This window comes from Nyctereutes procyonoides, unplaced genomic scaffold (assembly GCF_905146905.1).
Source record: "Nyctereutes procyonoides isolate TBG_1078 unplaced genomic scaffold, NYPRO_anot_genome, whole genome shotgun sequence".
NCBI lineage: Eukaryota > Metazoa > Chordata > Mammalia > Carnivora > Canidae > Nyctereutes > Nyctereutes procyonoides.
Genome location: NW_026575082.1, coordinates 33,300,012 through 33,313,808, shown reverse-complemented (window position 1 = coordinate 33,313,808; position 13,797 = coordinate 33,300,012). Strand labels below are relative to the sequence as shown.

Here is a 13,797-nt window from a genome sequence, read left to right as displayed (position 1 = left end):
AAGAAAAAGGGAATCCAAGGGAGACAGAACATAAGAGACTCCTAACTCTGGAAAATGAACAAGGGGTAGTGGAAGGGGAGGTGGGCGGGGGGTTGGGGTGACTGGGTGACGGGCACTGAGGGAGCACTTGACGGGATAAGCACTGGGTGTTATGCTATATGTTGACAAATCGAACTCCAATAAAAAAATACAAAAAAGGGGGAGGGGACCAAAGAAACAATTCACAAAAACAAGGACAGTATAGGTAATACTATGACACTAAATTCATATCTTTCAATAGTTACTCTGAACTTGAATGGGCTAAATGATCCCATCAAAAGATGCAGTGTATTGAACTGGATAAAAAAGAAAGACCCTTCTATTTGCTGTCCACAAGAGACTCATTTTATTTTATTTTATTTTATTTTATTTTATTTTATTTTATTTTATTTTATTTTAAGAGACTCATTTTAGATCTAAGAACACCTCCAGCCCGAAAATGAAAGGGTGAAGAACCATTTACCATTCAAGTGGTCCTCAAAAGAAAGCAGGGGTAGCCATCCTCTTTCAGGTACATGTAATGTACCTATCTTATCAGATACATTAAAGTTTATCCCAAAGACTATAGTAAGAGATGAAGAGAAACACTATATTATACTTAAAGGATCTATCCAACAAGAGGACCTAACAATCATGAATATTTATGCCCCTAATGTGGGAGCTGCCAAGTATATCAATTAATTAATAACCAAGGTAAAGAGATACTTAGATAATAATACACTAATAGTAGGAGACTTCAACACAGAACTTTCTGCAAATGACAGATATTCTTAGCAGAACATCACCAAAGAAGCAAGGACCTTAAATGATACACTGGACCAGATGGATTTCACAGATATTTGCAGAACTGTGCATCCGAACACCACTGAAAACACATCCTCAAATGCACATTGAACTTTATCCAGAATAGACTACATACTGGGTCACAAATCAGGTCTCAACCAATATCAAAAGATTGGGATTGTCCCCTGCATATTTTCAGACCACGATGCTTTGAAACTAGAACTCAATCACAAGAAGAAATTTGGAAGAAACTCAAACATGTGAAGGTTAAAGAGCATCCTGCTGAAAGACGAATGGGTCAATCAGGAAATTAGAGAAAAATTAAAAAGATTCATGGAAACTAATGAAAACGAAGATACAACCATTCAAAATGTTTGAGATATACACAAAAGCAGTCCTAAGAGGGAAATACATTGCAATACAAGTTTCCCCCCAAAAATTGGAAAAAAACTCAAATACACAAGCTAACCTTGCACCTAAAGGAACTGAGAAAGAACAGCAAGTAAAACCTAACAAGCAGAAAAAGAGAGATAATAAAGATTCAAACAGAACTCAATGAAATAAAGACTAGAAGAACTGTGGAACAGATCAACAAAACAAGGAGTTGGTTCTTTGAAAGAATTAATAAGATAGATAAACCATTAGCCACCCTTACTAAAAAGAAAAAGACTCAAATTAATAAAATCATGAGTAAAAGAGGAGAGATCACAACCAATACCAAGGAAATACAAACGATTTTTAAAACGTATTATGAGCAGCTATATGCCAACAAATGAAATGGATGCATTTCTGGAAAACCACAAATTACCAACACTGAAACAGGAAGAAATAGAAAACCCAAACAGGCCAATAACCAGGGAGGAAATTGAAGCAGTCATCAAAAACCTCCCAAGACACAAAAGTCCAGGGCTAGATGGCTTCTCAGGGGAATTCTATCAAACTTTTTAAAAAAGATTTTATTTATTTATTCATGAGAGATGAGAGAGAGAGAGAGAGAGAGAGAGAGAGAGAGATGCAGAGACACACACAGAGAGAGAAGCAGTCTCCAAGCAGGAAGCCTGATGTGGGACTCGATCTTGGGTCTCCAGGATCATGCCCTCGGCTAAAGGTGGCACTAAACCACTGAGCCACCGGGCTGCCCTCTATCAAACTTTTAAAGAATAAATAATATCTATTCTACTAAAGCTGTTCTGAAAGATAGAAAGGGCTGAAATACTTCCAAACTCGTTTTATGAGGCCAGCATCACCTTGATTCCAAAACTAGACAAAGACCCCACTAAAAGAATTATAGACTAATATCCCTGATGTACATGGATGCAAAGGTTCTCAACAAGATGCTAGTCAATAGGATTCAACAGTACATTAAAAAGATTATTCACCATGACCAAGTGGGATTTATCCCTGGGATGCAAGGCTAGTTCAACACTCATAAAACGATCAATGTGATAGATCATATCAATAAGATAAAAGACAAGAACCATATGATCCTCTCAATAGATCAGATAAATCATTTGACAAAATACAGTACCCGTTCCTGATCAAAACTCTTCAGAGTGTAGGGATAGAGGGAACATTCCGCAGCATCTTAAAAGCAATCTATAAAAAGCCCACAGCAAATATTATTCTCAATGGGGAAACACTGGGAGCCTTTCTCCTAAGATCAGGAACACGACAGGGATGTCCACTCTCACCACTGCTATTCAACATAGTACTGGAAGTCCTGGCCTAAGCCATCAGACAACAAAATGAAATAAAAGGCATTCAAATTGGCAAAGAAGAAGTCAAACTCTCCCTCTTTGCAGATGACATGATACTGTACATAGAAAACCCAAAAGACTCCACCCCAAGATTTCTAGAACTCATAAAGCAATTCAGCAGTGTGGCAGGATACAAAATTAATGCCCAGAAATCAGTGGCATTTCTATACGCTAAAAATGAGACTGAATAAAGAGAAATTAAGGAGTCAATCCCATTTACAGTTGCACCCAAAAGCATAAGATACCTAGGAATAAACCTAACCAAAAGGTAAATCTTAGGTAAAGATCTATACCATAAAAACTACAAAACACTTCTGAAAGAAATTGAGGGAGACACAAAGAGATGGAAAAATAGTCCATGCTCATGGATTGGAAGAATTAATATTGTGAAAATGTCAATGCTACCCAGGGCAATTCACACATTTAATGGAATCCCTATCAAAATGCCAGGGACTTTATTCAGAGAGTTGGAACAAATAATCTTAAGATTTGTGTGGAATTGGAAAAGACCCCGAATAGCCAGGGGGATATTGAAAAAGAAAACCATAGCTGGGGCATCACAATGCCAGATTTCAGGTTGTATTACAAAGCCGTGGTCATCAAGACAGTGTAGTACTGGCACAAAAACAGACACATAGATCAATGGAACAGAATAGAGGACCCAGAAATGGGCCCTCAACTCTATGGTCAACTAATATTCAACAAAGCAAGAAAGACTATCTACTGGAAAAAGGACAGTATCTTCAATAAATGGTGCTGGGAAAATTGGACAGCCACGTGCAGAAGAATGAAACTAGACCACTCTCTTACACCTTACACAAAGATAAACTCAAAATGGATAAAAGATCTAAATGTGAAACAAGAATCCATCAAAATCCTAGAGGAGAACACAGGCAACACCCTTTCTGAACTTGGCCACAGCAACTTCTTGAAAGATATATCTATGAAGGCAAAGGAAATAGAAGCAAAAATGAACTATTGGGACTTAATCAGGATAAAAAGCTTCTGCACAGCAAAAGAAACAGTCCACAAAACTAAAAGACAACCTACAGAATGGGAGAAGCTATTTGCAAATGACCTATCAGATAAAGGGCTAGTATCCAAGATCTATAAAGAACTTATCAAATTCAACACCCAAGAAACAAACAATCCAATCATGAAATGGGCAAAAGACATGAACAGACATTTCACCAAAGACATACACATGGCCAATAAGCACATGAGGAAATGCTCTGCATCACTTGTCATCAGGGAAATACAAATCAAAACCACAATGAGATACCACCTCACCCCAGTGAGAATGGGGAAAATTAACAAGACAGGAAACCACAAATGTTGGAGAGGATGCAGAGAAAAGGGAACCCTCTTACACTGTTGATGGGAATGTGAACTGGTGCAGCCACTCTGGAAAACTGTGTGGAGGTTCCTCAAAGAGTTAAAAAATAGATCTGCCCTATGACCCAACAATTGCACTGCTGGGGATTTACCCCAAAGATACAGATGCAGGGAAATGGTAGGACACCTGCCCTCCAGTGTTTATAGCAGCAATGTCCACAATAGCCAAACTGTGGAAGGAGTCTTGGTGTCCATCAACAGATGAATGGATAAAGAAGATGTGGTCTATGTACGCAATGGAATATTACTCAGCCATTAGAAATGACAAATACCCACCATTTGCTTCAACATGGATGGAACTGGAGGGTATTATGCTGAGTGAAGTAAGTCAGTTGGAGAAGGACAAACATTATATGGTCTCATTCATTTGGGGAATATAAAAAATAGTTAAAGGAATTATAGAGGAACTGAGTGGGAAAAATCAGAAAAAGGGACAAAACATGAGAGACTCCTAACTCTGGGAAACGAACAAGGGGTAGTGGAAGGGGAGGCAGGTGGGGGGATGGGGTGACTGAGTGATGGGCACTGAGGAGGACTAGGTGCTATACTAGGATCACAGAATACTAGGATACTATCCTTGACAGGATGAGCATTAGGTGCTATACTACATGTTGGCAAATAAAACTTCAATAAAAAATATGTATAAAAAAGTAAAGAAAAAATTAAATATTTAAATAATTTTTTCCCAAAAATTTCAGTCATTTACTTGTTATGTTTGTGGACTTTTTCTCCATATTGCACATTATATAGTACTTACTTAATTGTATTATTTACACTTTATTTTATTTTACTCTTTTTTTTATTAAGATTTTATTTGTTCATTTGAGAGTGAAAGAGAGAGAGTATGAGCAATGGGGGGAGAGAGAGAAGTAGATTCCTTGCTGAGCAGGAAGCCTGATGCAGGGCTGGATCCCAGGACCCTGGGATCATGACCTCAGCCAAAGGCAGAGGCTTAATCAAATGAGCCACCTGGGCACCCCTTTACTCTATTTTAATGGAAAATGTATTCATACCACTAATAAATGGCTTTCTGTGTAAAATTTTCTGCTAAACCTTAAGACTGTGTGTATGATAATTAAGACGTTCATCAGCTAAAATAATCTCTTGTGCCCCTGGCAATATATACACAACACATTTTAAAAACATTGCCTTATAGGACAACTTCCTAGTGACTAGAAGATAATATTTAGAGGCTGGTAGGTCAATACACCCACCACAATCTAGAAGTGGTAGGATAAAGGAAGACATGGGTTCATCATAGAAGAAATGGTTAAACTGACACAAAGGGAAGTCCAGGTGCTTATTCATCAATGCTGTGGAGACATTACTTGATACTACTTTCTCTAACATTTAAAGCTTGAGGTAACATATGCTAGGAGAATGATTTTTAGCCCAAGACTGGAAATCCAACAAGTTTCATGGAAATGGAACAAGAAAAAAAAAATCCCAGAACTCTTCCACTCTTGTAAGTTTTACGTAAGACATTTATATTAAATTTTCAGTGAAGATAATAAACCTTAGTTTAATGACTAATAGTTAACAGAAGTCAAGTTCCAAATGCACAGCAGTACAAAATAAATGCCTGGTTCCTTAAAAGGTTTTAATACCTAACATATATGTGAATATATATATATATATATATATATATATATATATATATATACACACATATTCATTTCAATGTGAATTAAGATCAGCTATGGTTGTTTTATTTAGGATAATGCTAGGAGCTGTAAAATTCTCTACAATACACAATGGCTCCAAGAAATAGAAGTTTATTTCTCACACTGAAGCAGTTAAAAAGGAAATTTTCTACAGGAACTTTCCTTACTTTCTACAACTTTTCTCTAAGTATAAAATTAGTCCAAAATAAAAGGTTTACTAAATAACACAAAATGAGCTTTCCTGGCCAATGTTTGGCTTTTCTCCACATGATGATTCAGTCTTCTTCCATCTTGCATCGTCAGCCTCCTGCAGGGCCTCCTTCAGTGTTCCCTGGAAGCCAGTGCATGAGGAGGCAGCAGGGAGGGAGGGGAAACACGCCCTGGTTACTAGCTTTGAATGGGAAGAGCTGCTCATGGGTTCTGCTCAGATCCGGTTGTTCTGAACGAGTCACGTGGCCCCTCCTCACTGCAAGGCAGGTTGAGAAATGCAGTCTAGAGATAGGCCCTGGAGAAAGGACAGAATTTTGATGAGCAGGGACTGGGGTCTGCTACAGTCATCCCCTCCCTCACCATACATCGGTTTGCACCTGTCTTCCAACACTTAGAAATGCATCTATGTGCCTCCCCAAAGAAGATGACCCCAAGACCCATGCAGTTACTACATCAAACTCCAAGAGCGGAATAGCTATAAATAATTTTCTTTACCAAGCCAATTTCTTTCTAGGGGGTTCAAGGTTTAGAACCCGAAGAAATGAATTCTCTGTTCTGTTTTCCCTATCACATCCAATAGACGATGGTGGACAAGAGCTTGGTAACTGGAAACAAACACACAAACTCCTCTCATTTGTAAAGGAAATAAATGGTAAATGGCCAACAGTCACTTGACCCAAATGATTATTAAAATCTGCTGGGCAGGCCTGTGAGACTCCTGCCCCGGCAGCAGAGTCAGTTCCTCGCTCTCCTGGTTCTCCTTTCTGGCATAATTCCCCATGCCCATTGTTCTCCAAGGTTTCTGGCTCTGCTTTCTGGAGGCTTTTCCTTTCTGGTTATCCCCCACCCCCACCCCCTGGCCACATTGAATGTGAGCTTTGAAGAGAATGGCTCCCTTGGAAGTTGTATTGCCTTACAATTCGGTTTTGTGGAGCAAATATGGGGTGCAAGGGTTGTATAGAGTCACAGGTTTTTGAGGCAAGGCCTCTGGTCTCTTTGCTAATGCAATTCTCTCAAAATCTTAAAAGACATTGATTGAATCTGTTCAGTCAGTTACATGTGCCAATAACCAGAGTCAATGGCATCCAAAGTTCTTTTCCAGACAGTTCTCAGGACTGCTTTATTTCCTTACTACCTCAACTCATCCCAGCCTCTCTTTTTCTCTCTCTCATTTCTCCTTTTCCTACTTCCTTGTCTCTTTTGCCTTACCCACCTCCCTTCATGTAAAATACTGGAAAAATCCTGTCTAGTAAAATAGTATTATTAATTGGAGCTTTGGTTTAAATTATCAAACAATACAATATTTCATTATAAATTCCTTCTTTTTCTCTTTTTTTGTTTTATTACAGAATCAGTCTGTGATGCATCTTTGGCAGAAACAAGAATAGGCATTTAAAAATTTTGTTCCAAAAACACTAATCCATTGATTATCATGTATTTAAATACATCTGTAAAAGGAGATATGAAATATAGAGGTATAAAGCAATGATTTTTTTATGCCTACAGAATCTCATAAAAAATTCAGATAAGATACAGCAGGAACACCTTGTCTTTACTACACAGTGTTTGAGGCTTCTATTCGGACTTGAAGCATGGGGCTGACTCAATGGTTGGCAGAGGGAACCATCAGAAAATACCTATACTCCTATGATTGGCAGTTGATACTTTCTGCTAGAACCTCAGCTAGTCTCTTAGCCAGAAACCCTATGAGGTCTCTCCCTGTGATCTTTCTGTGTGAGATGATTTGGACTTCATCTTCACCCAACAGGGTGAGTATTTTCCAAATTTGAGGGTTCTCAGAGAATAAGGAGGAAATGCATGACATTTTTATGCTCTAAAATTTTAAGTCATGTAGTGTCCCTTCTGCTCTATTTTTTGACTGAAGAAGGCATAAAGCTCTAGCCAGGTTCAAAATGAAAGAACATAGACCCCACCCCTTGATAAGAGGAGCGTCAAAGTTACATGGAATAGGAGATATTGTTGGAGCCAGAAATCTTTGAGTACAAATTGGTCAATGTCTAAACATTTACTTTCCATTTTAGATCTACTTTGTTTGACTCCTTAAATGAATCTTAATATGGTTATTTACCTGTGTACTTTTATGAAAATATGCTTTTTAAAACCATTTATAGGGATACCTGGGTGGCTCAGTGTTGAGTGTCTGCCTTCGGCTCAGGGCATGATCCCAGAGTCCCAGGATCGAGTCCTACATTGGGCTTCTTGTATGGAGCCTGCTTCTCCTTCCTCTGCCTATGTCTCTGCCTCTCTCTGTGTGTCTCTCATGAATAAATAAGTAAAATCTTAAAAAAATATATATATATAGTTTCTTTTTTTGGAGAAAAAAGTATAAAAAATATCTAATGTCAATATTTTTGCAGATATCCCGACACAGAAGGAATCATTCACAGCATGTCTTGAAAGATGTCATTACTCCATTGGAACAGTTGGTAAGTTTATTTCCCTGTAATTCTGTATTATTTACCTACTACTGCAGAATAAATTATTCCTAAACTCAACAACTTAAAATAGCATGCATTATTATCTCATATTTGTGTGGGTCAGGGATCCAGGGATGGCTTAGCTGTGCCAGAGTCCTCTGGTTCACAGTTCTTCAAAAGATTTCAATCAAACTTTAAGTAGGAATTGGAGTCACATCTGAAGGTTTGATTGGGGAAGGATCTGCTTTCCTGTTCATGCACATGATTGTTGGCAGGGTTCAGTTCCTCCAGGAATGTGGTCCAGAGGCTGCTCTCAGTTCCCTGTCATATGGGCCTCACCAGTAGAGCCATGCTAGCAATTCTGCTAGCGAGACAGAAGGTGAAATCTTTTGTAACCTAATCATAGTAGTGATATCCTGTCAACTTTTCCATGTTCTCTTGGTCAGAATCAAGTCACTAAGTCCAGTCTATACTCAAGAAGGGACAACACAAAGCTGTGAATTACAGGAAGCAGAGATTATTTGGGACCTATTGTACTTTTGACAATTTTTTTTTAAAGAAAAATTTAATCCTAGGGTGCCTGGGTGGCTCAGTTGGTTGAGCATCTGACTCTTGGCTTTAGCACAGATCGTGATCTCAGGGTCATGAGATCAAGCCCTGTGTTGGGCTCTGCACTCAGTGTGGAGTCTGCTTGAGTTTCTCTCTCTCTCTTCCTCTGCCATTCCCACTCATGCTCTCTCTCTCTCTCTCTAAAATAAATGAATAATTTTTTAAAGGAAAAAATTAATCCCTTACCAGTAGATTCTAAGCCCACTAAAGCAGGAATTTTTTGTTTCCATTTTTGTTTATTGTTTTATCCTAATGACTAGAAAAGTGCCTGAAACATTGCAAATAACATGAATGAAATATTAGAGATATCTTAAAAACACATAAGCCCAACTTTCCTGATATGTTCTGACACTTCTTTCTGTTAATGATTCATTTTTGATAAACATAACACCATTTTTCTTTATGCTTATCCTTCCTGCTAAATTTCACATTGGCCAACATGCTTCCAGTTTCATGGGCTTATAGGACACTGCACTGAGATGACTTGATTTCTAGCTTTTCCCTGCTATTCCATCCCTATTATCTTTGGGCTTTCTCATCCTCAACACCAAAAATATTTCTTTTTCTAGTTCAGTTCTCTCTTTCATTGTTCATCTTCTAGATCCCTCATCTCTACTCTAGCCATTGCTCCACTACTTTCTTTGTTTTAGAATAAAAATTCCTTACAAGGATTGACTACCTTTTTTGTTGTCAATTTCTCCTTTATCTCTTGAACCAACTCCATTTAGGCTTTTATCTCAACTGCTAATCTCCTATCAAGGTCATCAATTGCTTCCATATTGCTAAATCCATAGGTAAAGTCCCAGTTTTCTCATTAGATCTGAGCAGTTTTTTGTTTTTTTTTTAAGATTTTATTCACTTATTCATGAGAGAGATACAGAGAAAGGCAGAGACATGAGACACAGAGAAAGGCAGAGACATAGGCAGAAGAAGAAGCAGGCCCTTTGCAGGGAGCCCTATGTGGGACTAGATCTTAGGACCCCAGGGTCATGATCTGAGCTAAAGGCAGGTGCTCAACCACTGAGCCACCAGGACCACCAGGGTGCCCAGACCTGAGAAATTAACCCAGTTGATAACTCTTTTTTTTAAATGATTTTTTAAAAGCTTTTATTTATTCATTCATGAGAGACAGAGAGAGAGAGAGAGAGAGAGAGAGAGAGAGAGAGAGAGGCAGAGACACAGGCATAGGGAGAAGCAGGCTCCATGCAGGGAGCCTGACATGGGACTCGATCCCAGGTCTCCAGGATCAGGCCCTGGGCCAAAGGCAGGCGCTAAACCGCTGAGCCACCTGGGCTGCCCTGATAACTCTCTTTGAAACACTTTCCTCATATGACTATGAGTAAACCGTTTTCTTATGGAGCTTCAGTGAATTAAATAGCCACTCATGTTCCATTAAATAGAATTCCATTTTGCCCAGGCCTTCAAATGCTTGTGATGGCACCCCCACCCCTCCCCTGGACTCCATTGTGCCCCTCCCACTGATCCTGTGTAGCAGTTCCATACCAATCTTCAGGAAACAGTACTTTCTTCATTTTCCTTGTGAAAGCATCCAACAGCCTCTAATTCTCTATGACATCAAATTTATAGATTTCTCTCATGGTCTCTGACTTATCTTATTTATTATCTACTCCCAAATATACACCCTCAAACCAGGGATGGTAACATCATTAAGACACATCTTTTACCCTGAGGGAACTTGGGTTTTCTGTGACAACTGTTATCCTCATCTCAGCACTCTTTTGTGTTGTTCACCCTCAGTTCATGGGTAATAGGCTTGTTCCATGGCTACACTGTAATGCTTTGAAGTTAGGGATCAGGACTTATATTTTCTTTATTATTTCATACTTCGTCTTACATTGCTTTTGGCACCAGGACTTGTTCAGAAAAGACATGTTTGTCAACTGATTTAATAATAAGATGTTAATGGTGTATTAAAAGTATATTGTCAATTTAGATGTTAATAAATATATGCCTGCTATTTATAGAAGTTCTTTGTGAGAGAGATTCTCTAAAACCTGCCGAGGAGGAGGCATGGATGGCCAGGGGGAGAGAGAGAATCCCAAGCAGGCTCCACGCCCAACACAGAGTCCAACGTGGGGCTCAATCTCACGAACCTGAGATCATGACCTGAGCTGAAATCAAGAGTCGGTTGCTTAACTGACTGAGTCACCTAAGCACCCCTGATTAACTTTTAACTATCCATTATCATTCATACCAAGACTTGAATTATTTTCTAAAACCTATAAAGTTTTCTTTATGTTTGACTAATCTAACCTTATATTATATTTACCTAGACACACATACTTTTCCTCAAAAATACGGTTATGTTCCTCACTTTCATCTCTACTAATCTCCTCCCTTCCACTATTGCTTCAGCCAGAGGTTCTCGCAATAGTTTCCCTTAGCAGTACCAACCAGGATGACCTATTAAACATGCAATAATATACATTGAAACATTTTAGAAAATAATAAAATTCTTTAAGTTAGATTATTAGTCATTATTTTTACCATATGGATTTTTTAGCTTATTTATGTCCAACATTTTTTGCTGTATAAATCCCATTTCCTTGATTTCAGAACTCCCCTGAACATTTTCTAGAAACCATGAGAAACCTTGGCTTTAAACATAACTGGCAAAAGTGCATCATTAGATCTATCCCCTTGGAGAAAAATGATTCACTTTTTAAAAGTGGAATCTGCCATGGTGGGTACGCCAATAGATGCTATCACTCTCCAGTAGCCAGGCTTCACTTCTCAATGGCCCCTATAATGAAGTAGATAATGATCAACCTGGTTAAACAGAAGCATAATGCATTTGTTCTGAATACTGGCAAAAATACATTTCTTGCTGGAGTCTAAAATCTCATGGCGGAAACCACCCAGTTCACTGACAGGTGACGTCATTCATGCCACATGGTATACAAATCCATATGCTATCAGTGCAAGAGACCTAAATTATTTTCTGGGAATCTGTATGGTTGCTTAACAAATGCTATAATGCAGCAACGATTTTCAACACAAAATGTCAAATATACTATTATGTGTTTGTTTCCGGATCTTGCGTATTTCATGTTGTAACTGTTCATGATACCTAATTATTTTCAGGGCACTTTCCCTTTTTCCCTCAAAGAAATGCTTGACAAAAATAACCATGTTTATAACATGCTAAATTTTTATCATCTTTATTTTTTTCAAAAGAGTATGAGACAGTCTATGGATAACCCTGCAGGAGTCAAAAGCCTGTGGCAGGTTTTAGAGAATCATCTGCTGCCTCCTGAGCTGGGAGGATTTGTAGGACGGAGCTCAGGAAGTTGCCATGGCTTGGGGGCAAAGCAGGCTTTTGCAGATAAACCTTAAGTCTCAGATTCTACCTTTTGGAGCCAGATATCATTTTGTGGATTAATTAATACTTGTGAGGGTTTTGAGGATGAAAGACATTGTAAGCATACAGTGTTTTCTTATTTTAAAACAAAGGACAGCCACTTTGGGGGAATAATTCTATTGATCAGGCTATGCTTTCCTTAAATCGCAAAAAAAAAAAAAAAAAAAAAAAAAAATCCCAAAAGCTCTTCAGGCTTTCAAAATTTTACTTTAGTAAGATAAAATAACATTCCCCTGGATCTTCAAGTTGGTAGTGTGTTAATAACAAGTTATATAATTTAATGACTTCAATAGAAATCGTCTCCTGGGTTGTTGTTTCCTGCGCCCTTCCTTTATTAACGTCCTGTATTTGTTGGGGCCATCCCTGTGCTAGGTGCTATGCTAAATTTAGAGTATGCAGTGATATGCTAAATAGTCATGTCCTTTTCTCCAGGAACTTTCAATCTCGGAATGAAGAGAAGCTTAATCTAGTAAAGGAAGGCATCATTCTTTAAATGCAAATCACAAAACGTGCTATGGCAGCAGAAAAATAAATTTCTATGAAACAGGGGCTAGCCTACCCTGGATTAAGTAGTCATAAAAGCATTCTTTGAAAGGAGCATTTAAATTGAGATTGCAGGATACATAGGGTTTGTCAAGAAAGAACTTGAAGAGGAGACTGTGAACCCGAGGAACAGCAAGTGAACGGCAAGTGCAAAGGTCTAGAGATCAGAACAAAGTTAGTCCATCTTAAAAAACTACACAACTGTCATACTGGCTCGAATGTAGTGAACAAGGGAAGTGGGTTGGGGTGCAGAGAGAGGGAGGCAGTACTCAGATGATGAAGGGCCTTGAGGTGATGGTAAGGAGATTAGAAGCCATTAAAAGACAGAAATAGGTTACAATAACATCTCCCATCCACATTTGAATTTCATTTAACTCTAGAGTAGAGAAAAAGAACACACACACCACCACCAACAAAGGCTATTAACATTGAGCAATGCTTTCTTCCTTACTGCCCAGACCAAAATTAGGTTATAACAAAACAATTGAATTACGCTAATAAATTGCCCAGACAGGAACCGGGAAGGCCATTCCTTTCTGAATTCCAATGACAGACAAAGAAAGAGCAACGTATTTAAATCAAGGACACAAAGAAATATAATTTAGGGAAGGAGAAAGAAATGGAGGATGAGGAAGGAGAGGAGGGATACAGGAAAAACCCCCAGAATACTGAAGAAAACTCTTGAGACACAAAGATGTACCCTCATCATCAGCCAGTTTGCCAAACAGAACCCGGCCTTGTTTGGTGGAGGCCAAATGAAACACACTGGTTACAAGATGAAAGGCTCAGGAAAAAAGCCACGGGAGTTCTTAAACATCCAATAGCAGCTTTTGCAAGATGACATTTTGATGAGTTAGGGGTAAATAAATCAGAGACATGTGGGTAAAATTTCCCTTGAAATACACAGGGGTTTAAAATGATGGGGAAAAGCATTTGGCAAAGCATAATATGTGCTTTGCCAAACCCAGCATTTGAAA

General features: G+C 38.6%; 1 protein-coding gene across 1 annotated transcript in view; it reads left to right on the top strand.

Annotated features, from left to right (window-relative positions):
- LOC129514562 (rho GTPase-activating protein 15) overlaps positions 1-13,797 on the top strand; it is a 617,088-nt gene that overhangs the window by 74,604 nt on the left and 528,687 nt on the right. The window contains exon 3 of the mRNA XM_055333243.1: positions 8,227-8,295. Coding sequence (XP_055189218.1) covers positions 8,227-8,295 — 69 coding nt within the window. The remainder of the gene's footprint in view (positions 1-8,226; positions 8,296-13,797) is intronic.